The 24025-nt window shown below is 39.2% G+C and overlaps 2 protein-coding genes across 3 annotated transcripts in view; one reads left to right on the plus strand and one right to left on the minus strand.

The window, feature by feature from the left end:
• Positions 1 to 24025, plus strand: part of LOC140225804 (uncharacterized) — a 71306-nt gene that overhangs the window by 40985 nt on the left and 6296 nt on the right. The window lies entirely within an intron of this gene.
• Positions 3048 to 11288, minus strand: LOC109039957 (uncharacterized). Its single transcript, XM_072305748.1, has 3 exons — positions 8793 to 11288; positions 5623 to 8232; positions 3048 to 4182 (listed from the first exon to the last, which is right to left on the minus strand). Exon 2 carries the CDS (start codon positions 7686 to 7688, stop codon positions 7209 to 7211), a length of 480 nt encoding a protein of 159 aa, XP_072161849.1. The 5' UTR covers positions 7689 to 8232; positions 8793 to 11288; the 3' UTR covers positions 3048 to 4182; positions 5623 to 7208.

Genomic DNA, 24025 nt, shown 5'->3' on the forward strand with positions numbered 1-24025 from the left:
TCATTGTCCAAACATTCAGCGTCTTCTGGATCATCTACGTCATCTCCTTCTTCTTCCATTGAAAGTGCGTCTCATTGACTATTTTCGCACGAGCCATGGCAATACCCGCAAACAAGACTGCAATGAAGGCCTTTTTTCCAAAAACCGCGGGCGCCGCGACTTTCTTCAATGTGCTTGCATGAGATCTTGCTTAAAATTTCGCCCGTAGCGGTATTTTTCAACGTAATGATGGGGATGAGGCCATTTCTGCTATTCTTCCACCCCCAGTAACACGCTTATTTCTTGATGCTCATCCATTGCTGAGTACTTGAGGATAGGAGCATGAAATGTGGCAGCGTCCTCTGAAGGTGGAAGACAAGCTAGATTTTGTACATGGAAAAAAGTCGAAGCAAAGCTTTCATACCTAAATTCAGCCAAAGTTATTTCCGCTCACTCTTGAAGCCATATAATCGGAGTAAAAATTATTTTCCTGCTTTAGAAATTTCTTCTTGCTTTGAGGCTGATTTCTTAAGCATCTGAGCTGGTTCACTTATTAAAGCTGAGTTGCTCTCCAGGGTTTGCTAAAAATTTAACTTTGACTTGGCTGAAGAGTGATGATGTTATGTCACACCCACTAATGGCATGAATGAACAGTATGTGTTCGAAATTCACTCCATTTTGAAGGCTGCCTCAGTTGAAAAGTATTTAAGGAGTCTCAACCTTGCCTGATTTTAAAGGAAAAGCATTTTTGATGTTACTTGACTGAGCTATAAGGAGGACAAGGAGGTTAATATCTTCTCCTACAATGACAGCAATTTCGCCCTGTTTTGCCATTTCCAAGCCCTTTGAAACTTTGATTATGTCAGTGACTTCTTCTGCTTGAAATACAGACATGGTTTTAGCCCTGAAACGTTTTTGAGCCTTTGGATCAAACAGAATTTGTTTTTGCCGTTTTTCAGAAAATTTGCTTGTGATGTTACTGGGACCATACTTTCATGGAATTTTATTTCCACTGATGAAGCTTGTCCTCTTCGCCATCTTGCAGGTCTTTTCGTGCTTAATCTTGTAATATCCTTGGGATAGCCGCCGAAAACGATCAGAAAATTAGCGGGATACACATGGTTGTCGCATCTTGATGAAAATGCCTCATTTTATCTCCAAATCACTCGATGGAGCAAAAAGCGGACATTTATATGACATAAGTAGGATTCTTGTCATCAATTTTATCTACACACAGTGTAAATGTAAAAAAAAAGAAGCCCCCCCGGGACGCGCGCCTCGCGCGCGTTTTTTAGTTTGAGTGTCCGGCCTCAGTTGTTCTGTCTTTTAAGTGACCCGCGCGTCCACCGCGGGAAGAGTCTATTTTCCGAAGGGAGGGGCGGGGGCGGGGAGTTATCAATCTTTGGAGGTTGGATTTACGTTTACACTGTTGGAGGCATTGATTATTCGAATAAGGACTTCATGTCGCCAGATTGCAACAACAATCCTCATGTAATGTCTGATATGAAAAAATGTCAACAAACGCTGTGGCAAGCTTGAATGACGATGGATGAATCTCCATAACCCACTGTGCGACAACATTGCCGTCTTGTCCACCAATTATCAGTCTGTAACCCACTCTGCGGCAATGTAGCCATCGTGTCCACCAATTATCAGTTCATCAGTTGGTGACCTATTGTACGACAACATAGCCGTCTTATCCACCAATTTTCAGGTCGTGACCCACTGTGCGACTTCCCTCCTCTTTTGCCGCACACCCCCCGCCTAAAACTTTCAAAGCTCGCCATTTTTAAACGGCTCGACCGATTTCGCTCAAATTCAATACCAGCCTAGAAATAAGTAAGATCTTCCTTCTGTAAAAATTTCGGGGGAAACCTTTTAATTTGCGCGAGTTATCGCGCCCACAAAATTGAACCTCCCCCCACTTCTCGCCCCCACCATTCGAAATGTAATACTTCGATCTCCGTTTTTTTTTTCGCAGAATGGTAGTCCTGTTCCTCTACTTTACATCGCAAAAAGTTTCACTCGGAAATTTTTTAAAATAAGGGAAATATAACCAAGCAAAAATCGGAAAAACCACGATGAGTCGGAAATATATATATATATAGTTAATTTATTTCATCAAAGAAAGAAAGGTATGGAGTAAGCTAATAGAGCTTCGCATTCTGGCAAAAAAATAGAAACGCATTGGGTTTGGGTACTAAACTACGAGATAGTTTTATTATTGCTTTCACTGCGTGTGTACTCGTTTTTAGAAGGTTTTTACCGTTACATAGAAGATGATTATGATAGCGTTAACGAGATTCTGTGCAACTGCATCAAATTTTAATTAAATTCTTCTGACGTTCTACTAAGCAGTATTTTATTTCTTCTGATGTTCTACTGAGCAGTATTTGAGTTGAATATTTTGTACGGACATTCTTCTTAACAAAGGGGATGTTTGAAGAAAGTTCCGAGGCATTGAGTTGTTTAGTTTGCGGCTAAAGAATAAAAGGAAGTCACCTTCTGACCAAAGTATCACAAGCGCCATGCAGCGTTTCAAAATTTCCACCGCCATTTTATTACATTACCGAGAAATTTTTGGTTTAATCCGTTCGAAAATTTTACGGAGTTTTATCGGCAGCACAAAGAAAATTCTAAATATATATATATATATATATAAACATGAATTCAAACGGCATGCATATTCGTAATCCACGACCCATGATCGATGCTCATTACATGGTCTTTGGTCCAGGTCTGACATCAGGGGAGAACGCAATAGTGTATTTCCTTCGGAAAATACACTAAAACATGCCATAAAATGTGGAATGCGCTATACCGTCTGCTAAGGTCAACAAAAGGGTATAGGGTGGGAGTTCGACAAAAAATGTTGAAGTTCCTCATCTGATTTTTTATTAACAGTTATGCGCCGAAATAAAAAGAGAGGTTTCATTGGAACAACATCGTTTACAACTCAAATTGAACTTCTAACCCGGAGAACGAAGACCGACCCCCCCCCCCCCCCCGCCATTATCCACTGCCGTTCTTGAAAGTCAAGAACTCAAAATTGCACTCCTTTGATCATTCACACTTACACTTACTACGATTTAATGATTAATTGCCTTGAAAGCTCTCTTTTTGCAGGGAGAGTTACAAAAATTGCCTAACTCCAATAATTGCCTGAAACTTTGCAACGCTGTAACGGCATTTGTTATCATCCGATCTTAACCATCTTGGACTCATTTTAATGGAAATTTTATGTACTTTAATTTGGAAAATAACTACTTTTGCCGTAATTTCCATAATATACGAGTTATTTCCGTTTTTTAGCCGAAAAACGAAAATTTCGGCCATTTTTTCAAGATGGCGGCTTTGCCTCGCCTCAGATCTTTTCGCAAATATAAAATTCGGATTCAGCGATGAAAAATACATAGGAATAGTATATCAGAAAGTTTCCTCAGAAATTGTCTCTACTTAGCCCCTATATGTGCTCTATTGACTGGACTGCATCTCGTTGGACACATTTTACATACCATGACAAGAGCTTTTTTATTCCATCACCGTAAAACTGGCGATTCTGTTTTTGCAACCACTTTTGTACAGCTTCTTTCACCTCATCGTCGTCTACGGAACTTTTTTCGCCAAAACTCTTCTCTAGCTCAGGAAATAAGTGATGAATCATTTGGGGTGAGATCCTAAGAATAAGGAGGATGTGAGAAAGATCTTATTTTAAGGAGGTCAACAACTGATTGGTCATATGAGCTTTATGGGGCCCAGCATTGTCATGAAGCAGCATCACTTGACGAGACAAAAAGCCAAGGCATTTTCTTTTGAATGCTGATTTGTGATTTGAGCCTTTTCATGACATCACAGTTTCTGTTTGCATCAATATTTGTGCTTCTTTCTAAGAAATAAATGAGTAACACTCATCGAGCACCCCTAAAGACGCGCGTAAATTTTGGACACACGGTCGTGAGAGACGGGTGTGGGAAAACTGATGTCACTCGGCACTCAGAAGACCAAATTTAAAAAACTGAAGCGTTTTAGAAAGCTGAGAGTATGAAAATTCTTAAACTTTTTACAGATTTAAATTATCTTTATTAATTTAAAAGATATGACAAATATTAACTTACTTCACGAATACCCCTCGTATGGTACCAACTGATACCAAGTATCATTTGGACTGCATTTTGCAATTTGGAACTATAAATTCTGGCTCATCTGAAAAAAAACAAGCGGGAAAGCTCTAATACGTGGGTATTAGAGAAGCGCTCAGCGGTGAGCGCAATTTTAATGAGTCCCAGATTTAATTTACTACCTATTAACTGAGTATGTTAAAATTTTCAATAATTAAAACATCTAAAATTGTGCTTCCTCCCCCCCCCCCCCCCGAAAAAAAAATCCAAGATCCATAAGAAAAATAATGATCCATTACTTAAGTACCGAAATATTAATACATAAAAAATCCTCGATTTCTCATAAAAACAGAGAAAACTATTACGGCTCCAAAAAAATAACTTTTCTAGATTATTTGAAGAAAATGTATCAAAGATGAACGTATCACTTAACGAGGCCAAATTAATTATTTTAATGATGCCCTAATTGGACACGTAAAAAATATTATAGGTAAATAAATGAACGAAATATAAATATTAATAGGTAAATGATGAGACAATAAACGAAATCAATCAACTGCAACTGATTGTGAGTACTGAAGGTAACTTTTCGCGAATCGAAGGCACCATGTGTCCGCTAGGTTGCAGCACACTACGCTAAAACCTTCTAATGACTCTTGATCAGACACAACCTTTCCTATGTTTATTGTTTATGCTCTATGATACTCTGTCTTCGTGATAACAGGATTTCATACAATACAATAATCTAATAGGTAATTACGTAAATAGAGAAAGAGAATTCTTACAATACCAGAATTATAACCAGGGTAAACGGAAATTACATTCATTTTTTCCTCCTCATATTATGTTGAGCCTTAGTGAAAAATCTTTCCCACTTTCCTTCCGCAGTTTTCCTTCTGACAGCAAATTGTTAATCATGTTCTCCTGAAATCCTTGCTTTCATTTAGTAGATTCGGAATTTCTCATAAATTTTAGGAATTTAAATGCGTTTACAGAAATTTCTGGCCAACCAAAGGCAGAAGTTGCCTCTACGCCTTAATTTATATAGGTAACTTACGTTCTGTGTAATTAATAAACCATGCTGGCCCAAATATCTGAAACCCTCTACTGTGATAACATTCGAATCAGTCACTGTTACAGGGACAGTAATATCTTCAATGTAATCTGTAGGGATATTGTAGGTATAGGTATATCGTAACAAGTCAACAGTGAAACTAGCAGACCATGTATCTCGTTTGCGGTGCTTAAAAATCTCCGCTCTCATTTTATTCTTTTGACAGAGAACAAATCATTTTTCCTCCTTGGTTTTCACAGAGTTTTCTTCGCACAGAGAAGAAAATTTGCAGAAGTTTTTATAAATTGATGTTGGTTGGTTTTCCGTGTAAAGAAGAAAGTATGAAAGGAAGTCTACAACGTCGCAAACCGAGATACGGGGTCTGGTAATTCCACCGTCCAACTGTATTTTACAGAAATTACATTGTGAGTATGGAGCTGATCACTAGAATTACTATGCATAGATATGTACCTAGGATAAGGGTGGTTGCAACAGTATTTGTCATGAATGGTCCATGACACCTGCAGAAAAGATCGGTGGTTCCTGAGTGATGATAAGCAGGTCTCGTAGGTTTCGTTGAAACGCATGATTCTCATATGTATCTGTAGAGGTATAGAGTTTTGGCCTGCTGAGGAGTTGAGTAAATTAGGAGCCATTGCTCATTAGCTGATAAAATTAGGAGGAAACACGATGAAACTGTAGAACTTTTGATACTTTGAGAATGTAAACAAAGACTCAACCTCAAAAATCTTTCACAATAATATTGTGTAAGGTAACTGCGCCAATGAATGGCACCTTAGTGGTGGAGGTTGACTTTGATTAGTTCTCATAATTTCAAAACTTGATGAATCTTTAAGTTTTTGCAATCAATCTTCAGCAAATCTTTTCTAATTTGTGAATAAAACCAAAATTCGTTTTAATCTTAAAAATAAATGTTAAAATAACTGGTTTTAATGAAAAAATTCATGATGCACCAGTGAATGACACCTATGCACCAGTGATTGACATCCAACTGCCCCAGTTCATGGCACCCCCTGAAGATTTTTACTTTCACTCGAAAAAGGACCCTAAGTCATGGAACCAGATTGTTTTTTTCCATTGAAATTTTACAGTTAGGCAATGAATTCGGTCGTGAAATTCAAAACAAAACAGGTTGTTTTAAATGTATCTTAAAACTCTTTCTTCACCTGAGTTTGTACGTTCTGCATGAATTAACTTTCCCTCAGAATGGATTTTTTTAGGAGGTAGGACATTTTAAATTGAAGAAAATTGAATTTGTTTAAAACTTTTTAATGTATCAAAAATAAGAAACAGCAAAAAAATTAAATGAAATGCACAGTGGAACAGAATAAACTCTTTGAATACAAAAATCCTGAAGTAAACCATGAGTAATTCATTACTTTCAACAATCTCATATCAAAAGGAACATTGAAACTTCTTAAAATAAACCAACTAAGTAAACATATTTATCAAGAATTTTCTATAATATTGCACTTTTACTACCTACTTAGCTTTTAAAAATATACTTGCAATCAGTCTCAGGTGCATTATTTAGTTATAACCTTTCTTAAATGTAATGACTGGAACATATAGAACCAAAATAATAAGTGTATTTGGCAAAATTACTTTTTAACAGAACTCAGTAAGTAAGTTATGAGAGACCATTATGGTAACTTAAATATCACAAAAAACCAAAAAAAAGTTAGACCTACTTAGGAAAAAATTAAACGCGATATTTCCTCATTTCTGGAACGCAACTAACACCTCTGCTGTTGCGAATAGTTGGGGGTTCAATAACTTCTTTAATGTCTGTTAGATCATAATGAAACGTATCCTCTTTCTCGCGCCATCGCCATCCATCTGGACCAGCCATGGTCATAGCACTGACCTTCGCTCCAGTTTGAGTTGTTTCCAAAATAACGCCCGGAAAATATTCACCTTCATAAACAAATATGACATATACATTTTTCTTCAAGTCACTAAGCGCTAATGTTTCAACAGCTTCTGGAACAGTTGAAGGAGAATCAGGTGAATCTATGGTGTCCGAATTTTCATCGCTAGAACTTGATTCGATAAATAATTGACGACGTGGTTTTGATTTCGGTTTCTTTTTTGGTACAGCCTTTTCGGCTTCTTTTTCCTTCTGCTTCATTTGTTCGTTTTTCTTTCTGTTTTTGTTCTTCTGTTTTCTGTTTCTGTTTCTGTTCTGTTTCTGTTTGTCCTTCTGTTTCTGTTGTTTGTGATAAATGCAAGGCCCACTGCACTAGCGTCTCCTCATTTGTTCTTCCCAACACTGCTTCTGGGCCGACCTCCCTATCCTCTGCGGAGCCGGAATCTTTCAGTTTTCTCTGTAGAGTCGACCGCGGTACTTTAAACTTCTTTGCAGCTGCTTTGCAGCTCATGCGTATTCCATCTGCAGCTCCTCTAACACTATCCATTGCATCCTGCGTGTCAGACGCTTTATACATGAACTTTGGCCTCTTGACAACTTTCCGTACTTTCGCCTTAGCCTTAGATTTCTTCTTGGCTTTGACCATGACTGCAATCTACAAAGAGGAAATTTAGCAATCAATTCAGTTGGCGAGTTTAAATCGTTAAAAGAATATTTAAATTTAAAATCCTGGTGAAGTAATGTGTATTTTAGTTAAAAATGCGGTTATCCCAAATTTAAGTTGAGGTGTATCGGAGTTAATTCAACATTGAGATGACTCTGTTTGTTTCATAATTCAAGTATTTTTGTATTTTAAGTTAAAAATGTAAAAAACACAGGCAAATATTCATCAATAGTCCGAAACTTTTGAAAAGGAAAAGTTTGTAACAAGGGTGCCATTCATCGGCTCGCTCAAAAAACTCCATGGAACCACTAATGGGCACCCATGCCATTGACTGGAATTAGCTGCAAATGATTGTACCACTTCGGGGCACCCCTGTTTTTAATGCTGAAAATCAATTTTAGCTCATTAAATTAGTAGAATTAGATTCAAAATATCACTATTACTGGTTCAAAAAGTTTTCAGCACAACAGGTTCAATGGAAAAAAATAAGAAAAATGATTTAGAGCTTGAGTTAGCTTACCTGAAACTTAAGGTTAATCTTCAGCTGTAGTTCCGAAAAAATCCACCACGTCGCGCTGCTAAAATCCGACTCCGAAATCAGTGATTATTTAAATATCACAATAGGTATCTTAAATTCTAAGACTCATAAGTTCTAGCAGCATACGTCTGGAATCCTTAGAAACAAACGCGAGCTTTGAAAGTCTAATAATAAAAGCTGTAAATTGATCCCAGTTTCTCTTACGGGATATCTGTAAGTGCGAGAGAGACAGCTCACGGTGGGAGAGAGATATCTGCCAACTGCTGAGAGCGATCAAGCGCGATTGGTTGCATCAAGGTCATCATGCTTAACCCTACTTTTTTCTGGGATCAAATTGCAGAGCTTCAGAAATGACTTTTCACGTTGTTTTTAGGGTCAATAGGAAGAAGAATGTTATAGCTAGAACTTATTTATCTTCGATTTAAACAGAAATTCCTTCAACTTTTATAAAAGCTCAAGGACTCACGTGGTGCTGTACGGACTCTAAAACACAGCGGTGGCGCCCCCTGCGCGGAGAAATTTCTTACTTCACGCAGCTGTAGATACACCTTAAGGAAACCACACTTTTTCTCAGCACCTGACCTCCTTAGGATTGTTTATTTTTCTTCTTCTTCCTCCTCCTTGCTGGAACTGTCAGCTGTTGTTGTTTTGAACTGCTATCTGGTGGATATTTTTGAAACAATTTTTTCTTTGCCACAAAGGTAACCCATGGCTTATTAATTACATATTTTCGCTGAGGGTGCCATTAACTGGTGCAGTGCCCAAAACTGGCACACTTACCTTACTCAATTTCCAAAAACTCTATGGTTCATGAATTTTTTAATCAAAGGTAAGTAAAAGTTCTCCAGCTGGATGAGAGATGGCCGTAGTGATCATTCGACGAAATTCTCTCTGAGCCATTTTACCTATTCATGGAATCAAGTAAATGTAGGTCCCCGTTTATTAGACGATGCGACGCATGAAAAAATGCCAGGCGAAAGCAGTATCTTTTGTTATTGTAAGTCATAAAATCAGGTTGTAGGTAAGAAAACTTCCTCACACATGGAGGTGACGTAACTTTCAACCTCATCTCCTACATAGTCTGGTGGAACACTTATTATCGTCTTACGGTAAATAATGGAGAAACCTTGTTTTATCGTCTCAAAGCGAGTCCTTAAGGAATGTTATTTACCTTCTTTACTGAAAAGTAGACAACAGGCCAGTTGAAATTTTGCTCTCATTGAGCGTTCAAATGCCTGTGTTAGGTCTGCGGAGATAACACATAAGGTGTCTTGCAATGAATCTGACGGAACCAAATTCACCAGAGAGTGAATGAGTACTTAAATGAGTCATGAAACCTAGAATTTTTAGTTCAAATAAGAGGCTAACACATACCTTTGTTATGGAGCAATGTGAGAGGTAGAATGTAGCGGTTTCAGAGTAGAGTGTTATAAGGAAGATTTATGAAACTGTCGGTGCCGCAAAAAATCTTAGACTTTGAAAGTACACAATTTTCTGCTACTTCAGATATCTCAGATTTTTTGACACATAGTTAAACTCAATAAATAGAAGTTGTGAACTGACAGGGATGTGATGACGACATCGCTTTGAGAATAACAGATATTCTATGATCAAGGATACACTCGAGCGGTCCTTTTCATAATTTGCAGCGATGAGGTGGTGACAATTACGAAGGTACAAATCCCTGCGCTTGAGCTGCGCAAAATGCTCCAGTCGTTTATCTATGCTATTCAGCATAAAAATGCAAACCGTGTTGTAATTGGTGCTTGAGAACAACTGTGGTACACTAGTATAATGAAGCATTTTGCATATATCGCAAATGGCAGATCTCCTACCTGACATACTTTAATTAACCCAAAAACACTAAAACAGTCTCTGAGGTAGCATGATAATTGGTCAAATAATTTCACAGCATTATACTTCAGAAACTTTCACAAACTTCACGAGGTGGGCAGAACGAGTCTGAAGACAAGACACGACATACGTTGAATAATTCCAAAATATTATGCTTCAAATTTCAGACAATTTCACAATCTTAAATTTCACAACACAATCTTAAACGAGGCGGATGGATTATGGAATTAATTATGGATGGAAGGAGATGGACGAAATATGAAAACACAAAGGAGTAAGCGAGACGCGAGAAGCAAATACGGGAGAGTAGTGTCATCTGAATCTGAATCGCGGCTATGTACCTACAGAAAATGAACATTGATACACCAGAAGAGGGCCAAAGACGCCAAAACTCATGAACCAATCAGAGAAGGGCAAAAGGATGGCAATACTCTCCAGTACCTAGGTCAAAGACACATAACCTAGATGTAGGCGAATTCTACTAAGGTCTCCGAATAAGGTTATCACCGGTGGAAAAGTTTTCGGAAAACAGAACGCGAATCTTGAACTTTCAGAAGTAATTATAGGATAACTATAAACCGCATAGCAAAGAGAGTTTTAGGACTGTTATTTATTTCTTACGCTAATTTGCATTTAATCGTATTCACAGAGGCATAATGAGGTAATCAAAAAAAAAAAAAAGTAAAAATGGCGTTTCGTGCATCGATGAGTTGGTGCGCCATTTGATCGCTTGAGCGCCCTAGTATACTAGAGCTCTAGTGGCAGGTCGAAATCAAAAAGCGCCGCCTATCGGCTGAGCGCTTAACACTTGTGTGCATGGGGAAACTAATGGTACATACGTTATTTTTAAACAGGGCTAGAATTTATAGCTCCAAATTGCAAAATGTAGTCCATTTCAGATCTGTTGTTATCTAGGTACTTCTAACTGCTACCACTCATCAGTTCAGATCAGTTGAAGCCATCATCTGGCCCAATCTCTATTGATGTCTACTGATACTCCGCGCCAAAACGTTGACGAACTGATATACCTTCAACTGATCTTTTTTAAAACAGGGATCCTTCCGCTTGTCAGCGCTGTCGCTTCAAAAGTGAGGGATGATGCTGCTCCGTACATCGCACCAGACTTCCCCCATTACAAGAGTAAACCGGAGGTTGAGCCATCGCCGATCCCCATGGATAATGAAGAGGAGCCGCAAATTGACACCCAAATAGTTAATTTTCCATTAAAACCCTTGAAAAATGATTATGTAGCCCTTGATTGTGAAATGGTGGGTGTAGGCAAAAACAAGAAAGGGAACATGCTAGGCAGAGTATCCATTGTGAACTGGAACGAAGAATGTATACAGGGTGTACCAAAAGTCCGTCCCACCCCTGCTAACTTTTGAACGAATTGAGCTAGGGTAATGAAACTTTGGGAATGTTCCTATCTCAAAAGGGACCATCTTTTGGGGGGGTCAAAATTTTGGTTCCCCCTCAGGGGGGCGCGGGGGGCCCCAAACTTTTTTTTTTCAAATGGCAACCCCTATCTTGTGATACCTCATTCGAAAGAGCATTAAAAACTAAGAATTTTGGCGCAAACCGCAGATCAATATCTTAATTTTTGACCGAGTTATGATAGGTCAAAGGTCAATTTTGACCTATTTTCAAAAAATCATAACTCCGGTTCAAATTATCGTAGAGAAAAAAATAAAACGGGAAAATTTACCAAATTGTGTCCGCTTTTAAGTAAAAATTGCAGAAATCACTTCGCTGTAATTTTAAGGGGGGGCTCGGACCCCCAAATACGTCAATTCAAAGGTCATTCAATTTTCCCGCGAAAAAAGGCAATTTCCCCTAGATTTGCCTCCACATTATCTCAGTAAGGTCAAAATTAGTTCAACATTACGTTGGTAAGTCCCCAAATTTCGGGAAAAGTTAAAAAAAACGAAATTTAAGGTGATTAAATGTGACCGTTTAAATTTCGTTTTTTTTTAACTTTCCCGAAATTTGGGGACTTGCCAACGTAATGTTGAACTAATTTTGACCTTACTGAGATAATGTGGAGGCAAATCTGGGGGAAATTGCTTTTTTTCGCGGGAAAATTGAATGACCTTTGAATTGACGTATTTGGGGGTCCGAGCCCCCCCTTAAAATTACAGCGAAGTGATTTCTGCAATTTTTACTTAAAAGCGGACACAATTTGGTAAATTTTCCCGTTTTATTTTTTTCTCTACGATAATTTGAACCGGAGTTATGATTTTTTGAAAATAGGTCAAAATTGACCTTTGACCTATCATAACTCGGTCAAAAATTAAGATATTGATCTGCGGTTTGCGCCAAAATTCTTAGTTTTTAATGCTCTTTCGAATGAGGTATCACAAGATAGGGGTTGCCATTTGAAAAAAAAAAGTTTGGGGCCCCCCGCGCCCCCCCTGAGGGGGAACCAAAATTTTGACCCCCCCAAAAGATGGTCCCTTTTGAGATAGGAACATTCCCAAAGTTTCATTACCCTAGCTCAATTCGTTCAAAAGTTAGCAGGGGTGGGACGGACTTTTGGTACACCCTGTATACGATAAATATGTCAAGCCCAGGAAAATAGTCACTGACTACAGAACCAGAGTTAGTGGCCTAATAGCTACAGATCTTCAAAATGGTGAGGATTTTACTGTTGTGCAAAAAGAGGTTCATAGTATTCTGGAGGGTAAAATTATAGTCGGTCATGCCTTAACCAATGATTTTAAAGTATTATTTCTGAGTTATCCACGAAGAAAAATTCGTGACACTTCAAATTTTTTTAGATTTCGTCAGACCTGTGGTAAAAGACCAAGTTTGAAAAAATTAGTGGCCACATTTTTACACAGGAAAATCCAAGATGGGGAGCATTGTTCAATTGAGGATGCAAAAGCAACAATGCAACTTTTTAAATTGTTTTGTGAAGAATGGGAGTCTAGTATGAATGGGAGTCTACCCTGGTAAAAATGGCAAGTGTTAGGTCAGTGAATTTTCCACTGAGGTCAGTGCAATTTGCTCTGAGGTCAGTTCAGTTTTCTCTGACGTAAGTGTTAAAGCACTTATCCAAGAAGTCAGCACTGATGTAAGAGGCACTGACGTCGGGAGAAAGACTTACCTAAGTGCAGAGAATGTCTCTGAGGTAAGCGGGACTGAGGTCAGGACTTGGTTCAGAGGGTAAGTCTCTGACATCAATCTTAATCGAACCGCACTCACTCCCAAAAAGTAGAGATGGCTCCCCCTTCCCCCACTCTACTTCATTTTCGTGGGGGAATATTTCCTCGGAACACGGGGACCACAAACTTTATCTTTCAGAGAGGCATATTTTGTAGAAGGTGGGATTTTCTAAGAGGGAAGGAAAACTAGTTTAAGTAGCCACACTCTTGAATAATTTGTTTTACCCTCTTCGTTTAAGATGGCACTTAAATAATTAAAACACAACAAAAAATGAGATCGATAAAAATATTATCACCGCTAAAATATGTATTTAGATATATTTATTTAAGCATTATTATTTTTTTATAAAAAAAAATAGTTTTAAATTTGGTTTTAATTTTTTTCAGTTTTAACTGTTTTTAAAATGTTTCAGTCTCAATTTTTTTTAAAATTTTCCTACTTTATTTTCAATTCTTTTCTAACTTTTTTACTCCTTTACTTTCAATTTTTGTATCTGCTAATTTATATTTTTTGTATAATTTCAACTTTCATTATTTTTTTTGCATCATTAGCTTTAATTTTGAATTTTAGTGCGATCCATTTTTTTTTTCAATGAAACGTAACTTACAAAACTTCATTTACATGTTGATTGATTAAAAAAGAATAATAGAAAAAATTAAGTATCGGATTCACATTCAAAGACAAAATCACCATTTGCTGGCAAAATTACCCCAATGGGGGCCCTGAAATGGTAAAATTAAGCCCCTAACACGTACACGCGCAGGTAGTGTAGTGGTTCAATCGCTAGGACGATCACCGAAGTTAAGTTACGTCGGGCGTAGTTAGTACTTAGATTGGAGACCGCATGGGAACTAGCGATGTCCCCTGAAGATTGTGATACTTGCTTGGGACTGAAAACTCACAGCAGCCCTCCCTGATCGTCAAATAGTGACTTTAACGTACCTGGCAGATCGGTAATTAACGAAATTTTTGCCTGTACAGTATTTCTGGGAGTTTCCACTCCGCTTACGTCTGAGACACTTAGGTCAGTGCCACTTACATCAGAGGCACTTGCCTTTGGAACAGACCTAACACTGAGGTAGCAGATCAGCGCCCGGCAGCACTGACATCAGTGCTTAGGTCTGTTCCAAAGGCAAGTGCTACTGATCTGAGCACTTGCCATTTTTACCAGGGTAGTATGAATGGGAATGCAAATAAAATTTGTTTTACCTCTACCCATGATTTCAATCCTTTCACTCCTATATTAAACCAATATCTTATCCCAAGGAGTTTATACCAGTCCCAGAAAGATGTTTTCATATATCGTGAGGAATTACAGTTGGTTTCCTATTAAACATCATTGTACATTTTTAGAAAGTTTTCTGCATCTATTATATAAATCAACAAGTTTTATTCCGCAATAATTTTCATGATTTTCCTTTGCTCCGACACGAAAGTTCTACAGCAATTCTCTGCAAATGTATTGGTTGGTTTTTTTTTTCGTTTCTATAAAATAATTAAAGTTTAATAACTTCAATCAGGGGATTCAATTAGGGGAGTTATCAGTGGGGTTTTTTAATAACAAAGGGACTGTAACAAGGGTGTTGTTTGTCGCCAACCTTATTTAAAGTGTACCTTGAAGAGGTTTTAAAGGAATGGAAGAGATCCTGTTTAAGAATGGGCGTCCCGCTACGAGAAGATGGTACCCTTTATACTCTGTGCTTTGCTGATGATCAGGTGGTAATAGCTCAGGACGAGGAAGATGCGAATTACATGACGCGCAAGTATACCGTAAGTGGGGGATGGAAGTTAATGTGGTAAAGACGGAGAAGTTGGTTATCGGTGGTGATCAGCAAGCACTGAACTGGAGGATAGTCGGAAAATTCAGGACTGTGAAGAGTATATAAATATCTAGGAGTTTGGTTAATTAAGGACGGAAATTTGGATCGGACCATTAAAGAGCGGAATGTGCAAGGCAGGAAAGCTATCGCGATGCTAAATGGGGGTTATCTGGGACCAGAGTATCTCCAAGGAGACCAAAAGAAAAATTTACAACGTCATCGTGAAGAGTATCGTAACTTACGGGAGTGAGGTCTCGCAACTCAAGAAAAGAACTGAAGACATGCTTAGGGCAACTGAGATGGACTTTTGGCGAAGGTCTGCTGGGATATCGAGAAGAGAGCGTATCCGCAATGAAAAGGTACGCGAGATAATGGGTGTGGAGAAGGACATCGTGCACGATATCAGGTCCAAGCAGTTGGTCTGGTATGGACATGTGCGAAGGATGGCAGATGATCGGTTGCCCAAGCAGCTCGTAACAAGTGTAATAATAAATCACCCTTGATAATTTGCATCCATAGGTTGGCTGCCTTTTTGGGCCCTAAAAACTCCATGGCCTTTCCTCAAAATTACCGACATGTCCGTAATTTCTCTGTATAGATTCTCTACCCTGCAAGGACCTCCGAAACCCCTCACTTCGGAGCTTCTGCACACCGAAAAAATTAGGATAATGAATAATCATACCGGGTTTCTCTTTAAAAAAAAAAAAATACCACGATCTCAAAAATGTTGTTCTAATCGTCCTCACACTGAACTTAGCATTCCAAGGACGTAAAATAGCAGTAGGGGAGTAGGGGTAGTTAAAAAGAACGTTTTGAGAACGTCACACATGTTTAAGAACTAGGATGATTTTGCGACCAAATGTTTAGATTTTGAGGAGGGAGGCTCTGCCCCCCTCCTGCAGGAATATCGCCAGCATGAGTGAGCGATTTTGAACTTTCAGGCGGAGATTTATGTTGAAATTTTCCGCGTATTTATGACGAAACTGCAGAAATGCGTAACTCGATTTGCTGCGTTGCAGATTTCCTGTCAATTTATTTTTTTACATGGAAAACTACCGAACGTCATTTTTTCAAAATGTTAGTGATTTATTTTCTCCTCATAAAGAATATACTTCAAACCACGCGATGTTGATTCGGTCTGATTTTAAAAAATAAAATGGGATCGGAGATTTCGAAACACTGCAATCGAGATGATTATAGTCGACAGTTGTTGTGAATAACACGCAGTTTTGCAATTTCACCTTCGATGTGTATCAACGAGACTTTCTAATAATTCCTGATTTGCACTATTTTGATTGAATGATTTTCCTTTTCACCTTAAAGGATTTTCAGACTTATTAAACCAGATCCTGAATTTTTAACCGTCACAAAAAGTTCCAGATATCGGAAAGAACGTAAAGCGGTATTGCGATGAGGTCAAAATGGACCGACGTTTTTCTGATGTTTTTCGTCTTTTTACTCCTATGAAAGTATGTTCCTTCTTTCTCTTGTGCCATTAAATTCATGTCTAGCGAATCATACTCGCAAACATGGAAAAATAGGATGCAAACATGTTTTTACATCATCCTGAAAGTGTAAGTCATGAGAGTGACGGCAAAGTCTTTTTAAACCCCTCTTTTGCGGCTGAAAGGGCACGGGAGTTAATCGTGCGTGACTTAACGACATAAAACGTATCTTTTTACGTCAGTTTCGCGATCCGCATTTGCCAAAAATTTCAACGGAGTGTTGATGGAATGACAGAAATGAAATCAGCGTTCGTCATGAAATAAACGGAGCCCGTTTTTGACACACAAACGGTGCGAGTCAATGAGGCATTTTGACGCACCAATGAGAGTTGCGGTGCGTCAATTCAATTCAATTAAAAGTGTAAAAACAAGCCGAAAACACACCGTTCCCTTCGGTGGCAGTGGCCACCTCACCTTAATTTGACTTAATCGGCCAGATTTTCCGTGAAGTGCTCGTCTCAAAATTTCCACGTGCGTGTTTTCCCGCAAATAAAGCGTGCTTCGCTGGCACATCGTGATGCGTAACACCGACATTAAATTATGACGTACAGCGGTGCCAACTTATGGCATTCGTATAGGTGGACCTGTGACCTCTGTGGGATGAGAAGTAAAAGTTAGCAAACTGAACCGATCTAAAGCACTGCGTTGCACCAAGAGTGCAGTTTATTTTTCTGTCATATCGGCAAATGCTAGAATTGTGGGAATGTCCTGGGAAATTCTAAAATTTTCTCCAACGATATATTATACTAGCCATGTCTGGATCGACTTCCAAAAACGGGTCGACATGTTAATGGACTTGCCATTTGGGAGATTTCAACCAGTGATGATGTGAATTCGTGAAACTTAAATGCAAGGGTGGGGGAATTGTATGAGCAAATCAACGCTGAAACTGTGAAATTCGTGGTTCAAAATGGAGCCTTTTCGTGCGTATGAAAAGGGTTGGATTTGGCGTAGGACGAGATGATGTCACCCTGCACCAATCGGTATAACGAGTCTGGATCACTACGGCTACGAAAAATGTTCATTTTTTGCAAGTGAATCACAATAAAATTGTGGATTGATTTGCTATTTATCCGGTGGTATCGTGCCTACAACGATTTTAAGTGCCTCGATTACAAAAAAATTGACCTATAGTCAAATATCAGCCGATACTGATAAGAAAAAAACTATTTAAAAATGGATTCGACTACTGCGGCACTCATCGCCTTCATTTTCCCATAATTGGCGTGCGTCTGAAAGAAAAAACATTCAATTCACGCAAGCTTCAAAATCGGCTTCCCGAGGCTTTTGAATACACTCTGCCTCCTCTTAAATATTAGAATAATAAATTGAAAATGGTCCATTAAGACGGATAAATTGTGACGCACCCCTATTTTGAACTGTTGCAGGGCGGAGCTCGGCACTCTAAAAAAAACTACGGCCCTGTGACCCGGTTGCTCTGGACACTGGTGATCCCGGCGTTAACGCGCTGTGCGCCAGCTAGTACTGGACCCAGCGGCCGGTGTCCCGTGGACCCCGCGCGGCCTTCATGGCCGTAAGACCGGTTAGGAGCCGAGCGTAAGTTACGGGTTTCAGGATCGGAGCCAACCGCTTCCACGGCCGTTGGCAGTGAGGTGAGATTCAGTTTTCGGAAAATGGCGTCACCATCAGATTAAAATTGAGACGGCTACGTGTATATTCGCAGAAAATTACAATATTTTACGTCAATGTTATTCAGTGCGTGAATTTAAAGTTGCCGCCAGCCTTGAACATTTTCGGGAGCGATCGCAGCCACCACTCAGCGTTGTTTATTGAGGTTAGAATCTAGTAAATTGCTTGTCATTGTTGGTCATTGCTCATTACGTGTGTTCGTTTTTCGTTTAATTTTGGAGGTTTTCGATATATTTTCTTGATTCTGTGCGGTGCACGATTGATTCTTAAGTTCTGTGTGATAACGCTTGTCAAATACTTTCGGAAATGCGACGAGAGTTAAGTGAAAATTGTCAGTTTTACCTACACACTGAGCTCATATCCTCTCCTCCTGTAAGTTCGTTTGCAATTCACTTATTTTCCCCCTACTAAGGGAAAGAACTTAAATCCAAGAAAAGCAATCAATTACCTGCCACGCATCTTCCCACAGAGTAAATTACCGCCACACTAAAATACTGATAATGTAGTCACAAGAATGTCTATTTACCGATTGCAACTTCATTGTGCCACCTTTGCTTGCTCATAAGATTGGGTTGATTTTTTATTCCATTTCAATCTAATCTCTGGCTTATACTTAAATGTTTTCAATTGAGAGTAGGTAGTATTTCACTCTCCGACATCCAACACCTCCCTTCTCTGTTGCCAAAATAGCTGTCCGCCAGCGGAAGCTATAAGCCAATCTTGCCTGCGTTGATTATCCGATAAGAGCCAGTGCAAACATTGTTGCTGTGAATATCTCTCTGATTCCATATCCCAATTCTAGGGAGCTCAGTGTACTGTAATAGTGGTAAAATTTTGTGTGAATCGCGCTTCAGTTTGCTGAAGGGAAGATCTACAATTTTAACAAGTGTGACAATTTTCGGTGGTATATTTCTTCGCTAATATTTTGTGGAAATTGTATCCGGTAGTTATTGCGGAGAGTTATATCTTGAAGTTTTGTCAACTTTTACTTCTGAATTTACACTTTGAAATATTCTCAACCTCATTTTCAAGATTCTGAAGCTTTTCTAGTCGTAAGGAGTAAAAATCTGTAAGTACCTAGACCTACGCCTGTGCTTTTCCTTTGTTAATCATTTGGGTGATTTCCTACTTTGCATTCGTATTTTTTATTGAGGGATGAACCAGGTTTTGTTTTTGACAAATGCTGAATTCTCATTGAGTGAAAGTAATTACATTTATTGAGAACGGGCTGCCAAGTGATAAAAATGATTTTTCAATTTACATTTTTCGCTGCAATGAGTTTTAGCAATTTATCATACCTTGGACAGTCTGTTCTACATTTAAAATAGGTAGCATGAATTTTTGATCTATCTACATTTGTTCCTTCCAGTGCTTCCCCAGTGCTTTATTTATTTCTACGAAGGCTTGCAACATTAAAGTTAGGTTTTTGAAAATTTCTCTTGATATCTCTACACGATGAATAAGCTAACATTTATATGCTGATTTTCTTTCTCAATAAGCATCATCTCTTCTCTAAGATTCATCTCTTTTCTCAAATTGACTTGCTGAACTATCAGCCTAGGAGTTCAAATCTCTCTTGATATCTGAAACATGATCAACAAGCTAACGTTCATATGCTCTTTTTCTTTCTTAGACATTGAATTATCCATCACTTTCCTGAAACTAAATTGTTATGAACTATCAACAAAGAAATATATACCTATTTTAAAAAGAAGGAAAGAAAAAAAATCTTGTTCAGAAATTGACACAAGATAATTCACTCAATGTTTAAAACTTTGCTGGAAAGTTTTTCTTTTCTAAGTATGTACTTTAATGGTGAATTTTCAGCTGTAGTTCCGAAAAAATCCACCACGTCGCGAACAGCGGCGGCGCGCAGAGCTCCGGCCGTCCAGCCCGTAAGTAGCGCCTAGAGCGCAAGCTGCCTATGCCGCTCGAGGCCGCGACTTACGGTTTTCATGTCCGTAGGACTCCGCATCGTCCCCGCACGTAGCAATCCGGCCGTCAGGCGCGTAGGCGAACGGTAGTGCCATATAGCCCATCCAGTCCGTGCTCCAGGTCCGCTGCTTATGGCCTCCACGGCCGGAGCTTTTTTTGAGTGGGGGAGCAGTAAACGAGGCAGAGGCTCCCGAAGGGTAAAAGGACGAAATCTCCGAAAAAAGGCACACCTAAAAAAGACAAAGATGATGACGATGATGATGACGACGACGATGATGATGACACACCAAGCTCCTCGCCCAGCTCGCCGGCTCGGCCTCAGAACCTCCTCATGCAGCCTCAAGTACCTCGTCAACAAGTACCCCCGCAACCTCAAGTTCGTCAGTCACCCCCGTCACCTCAAAGGACCCTGCAACAACAGCCCGGACAGACCGACTTGCCCGTTGATGAACTGGTGCGGAGGCTAGAGGAATATTCGCGAAGTCCCACACCACCCGTTCAACCCGTCAACTCCCCGTCGCCGCCGAGGAGGCCACCCAGTTTCGTCCCTGGTGTTCCTCGGCCACCTGCTCCCGCCAGGCCAAACAGCCCCACCGGCGGTCCGAACCAAGCGCGAAAACCGAACAGGTATATTTTGGATTACACGAAACCTGGCGAAATGCGGAAAGTGGAGACGTTCGGGGAGCCCCTCACTCCGTCGAGACACGGCCTCGAAACCTTCCCTACGGATCTTTTACACCTCCCCGCGAATGAGTTTGAAAGAAGGGCGAAAAACAACAAAGGTCAACCTCAGAAGATGGATGGGATACCGGACGACGTGGCCATGGCGTTCGAAAGACTCCCACCGCAAAAGAGAACTCCAGTGCGACGTAATGGCTTGGATACGCCGTCTTTTATGAATGGCGTTGCTGGTCACCAAAGATTTCGCTAGCCGGCCAGGTTGGCCTAGTGGTCAGCGGGACTGACTCTAGGTCAACAGGTCCCGGGTGCGAATCCCGGTGGTGGCGTCTAATTTTCACGGAATTGACGACTAGATCTGCTGAAACAGATTCTCCTCGGCCTTAATCCCGGAAAATTGGAAAAGCCTGGAGCATGGAGATCCCACGATGTCTACGGACACTAAACATTGTCTAAAGTTGGCTGAAGGTGCTAGACAAACCATTAAACCAGCAGAAAAAAAAGAGTTCCCTCGCGATTTTCCAGATGTCTTAATGAGTCCAGTGTTCCATTCAAATGCATACAGGCCTGTGTGTATCTATTACCCAAGTAGCGGTGATTGCGATGAGTTGCGATTCGATCGGAGAACGTATGATTCAATCGCCGTCGATTTATTGCAATATTATCGGGTGAAAAATTGCGGTTTCATCACGTAAATTTTCAAGAAAATCGCTATGTATCGCAATATTATAGAACAAAAAATCGTGAAAATCTGAGATAAAATTTTGATTTAGTCGAACGCGATTTTACAGGGATAAAATTGCGACACGATTAGGTATAATCGCTCGGACGTTGTTGATTCTAGTGATTTTATTGTAAGAAAATCGCAGCTTAATTTGAAAATATTGCGATTTTTCCGTTAAAATGCTACTTGGGTAATGAGTGAAACCTGGATTAGATGCGCTTGTTAAACATGGAGCACTGGCGGTTGAGCCCGATGGATCCGCAAAAAAAGAACGATGAACTATGTTTTCGTGCATGGTTTCCATATCCAGGATAGAAGTTACCACCCACTGTGAAAATACGGCGCGTTATGTTATCCATCACGTCATTGTGCTTTTTGTATCTTGTGTCGGGATCTTCATGTTACGCTGTGTAGGTAGAGTATAATAAGCACGGTATGCGTCAGATAGATGACATATTTTTGGAAGTTCTGTCAAGGAAAAAAAAAAAAAAAAAAAAAAAAAACGCACGATGGTATCAAACGTTAAAACTCGGCATTCAACTGGTCGCATAATTTTTTCCCGAATATTTGTATTTCAATATTCGTAGAAAGATTCTGTAATATTTGCAACTGACCGGTGTTTACCTACTATGTGAAATATCATCGTTGCGTAGACGAAAGAACGGGAAGAGATATTATAATTGTAAAATTTCCACCTTCAATTGCATCCTTCAAAATGCAATTGCATTCATTCTAATTTAAATTGATGGGCACTTCTGATTGAAAATTTCATTGAGTTTTCTTCTTATTACAGGCAAATAAATCAGTGGGATTTCAAAAGTGATTATTGTAGGTAATATCAATGGCTTTGAAATATTGAATGGCTCGAGTTCAATAGTTTCAATATATCTTCATTAGGCCCTCGCGACTGTTACTTTAGTTCACTTACTGGACATTTTCACTAATTGAAGAGATTTAAGGCGCCATTAATGAACTTTAAGAGACGTTTTGAACTTTTGGGCACTGAAACGTGAACAGTATCTAGCATGTAAATATTTTATTTCAGAGGTTTTATCTTATTTTCAATAAAAGTGCCCACACACATGCATTATGTCTTCAGTAAACGTACAAACAAAGTGTGGTGGAGTCAGGTAAAGATGTGCCTTAGAATGGAACAAGAAAGTAAATTAGAGAACTATGTGACTGTTTGAGGGGCAAATTTTACAGAATTCGGCACAAGAGGCACCGAAAAATTCAAAATATTCACTTTTTGAAATTATTTCAAAGTTGAAAGACGATGAACCGCGAATACGAGAAAAGCGCGGATAAATTTTGCCAACATTGTTGCCTGTTTTAGAAACGATTCATTACGAACACTTAAGACATTACTTCATGATGCAAATACTTAATAACTTTAAATTTTAACCCGATGATCTGGAGAATACTAAAGGGCGTTTAGTTTTCAACTTAAGGTGCACTTTGCCTATTTCCATCAATATGAAAACTAATATAGGTAATGATGAAGTGCCTAATCTCATGTTCGATATATTCTTTGAATTATACCCTTTTGACATTATTTCATTAATTTTGGATTTATGTTTGGAGTGTTACATGTGATGGATGTTTTTTTACGTTGTTCCTAGAAAATGAGAATCGATTTCAGTTGTGAAAAAGTGATAAATAAACGTAATACTAAATATTCCTACGAATATCTTGAGTAGTTGTGTTTCATTTCCTTCATATTATAAACCCGCTGAATGACAAAAGCTACTTCCTAATTTTTTTACACAAAGAGTGATGGGTTGACCTACATTATCATGATATACATATTTAAGTACATGTATCAAGCTGGGAAGTGTCGATTAAAGTAACAGACACTTTTTCCTTGATCCTTGCTGCAATCCACGTGCGGATAAAATATGATTCTTAAGTGCAGAATGAATTTGAAATTCGCCCCATTCCAAAATGTGGAAGGTTTATATAAAAACACTCCAAATTTAAAAAACAAAATAAAAATAAAATAGGAGCGGAAAAAAGCGCCGTTTGGCCATCGATTTGGTGACTTGACTGCCTCCGCAGATAAGTCTGCATTCCGAGGGTGTAAAGTTACCGGCGTAGACAGTCAAATGGACGTATTTCTTTTAAACGGAACTAAGCGCCAATTTGAGTTCCTTCTGAGGAATTTAGAATCCGGATAGCGCGTTCTGTCAAACGGAACTAAGCGCCATGGAAAAGCGTTGCGAGTATAGGACGGAACGAGCTAGACGCCCGTTTCCGCCGCCAATCCAAGCCCCCCTCTACCTTCCTCCCACTATGGCGCTTAGTTCCGTTTGATAGAAATACGTCCAAATGGAGATATTGCATGTGTGAAGGATTTGCGATTTGACCATCGATTCTTATGTAAAAGTTCGCGAGAAACACGATGGTGCCACTGGTTTTCTCTGAAATCAACTCCCAAGCTCATAAAAAGC

Source organism: Bemisia tabaci, unplaced genomic scaffold (genome assembly GCF_918797505.1).
Source record: "Bemisia tabaci unplaced genomic scaffold, PGI_BMITA_v3".
NCBI classification, from domain to species: Eukaryota; Metazoa; Arthropoda; class Insecta; order Hemiptera; family Aleyrodidae; genus Bemisia; species Bemisia tabaci.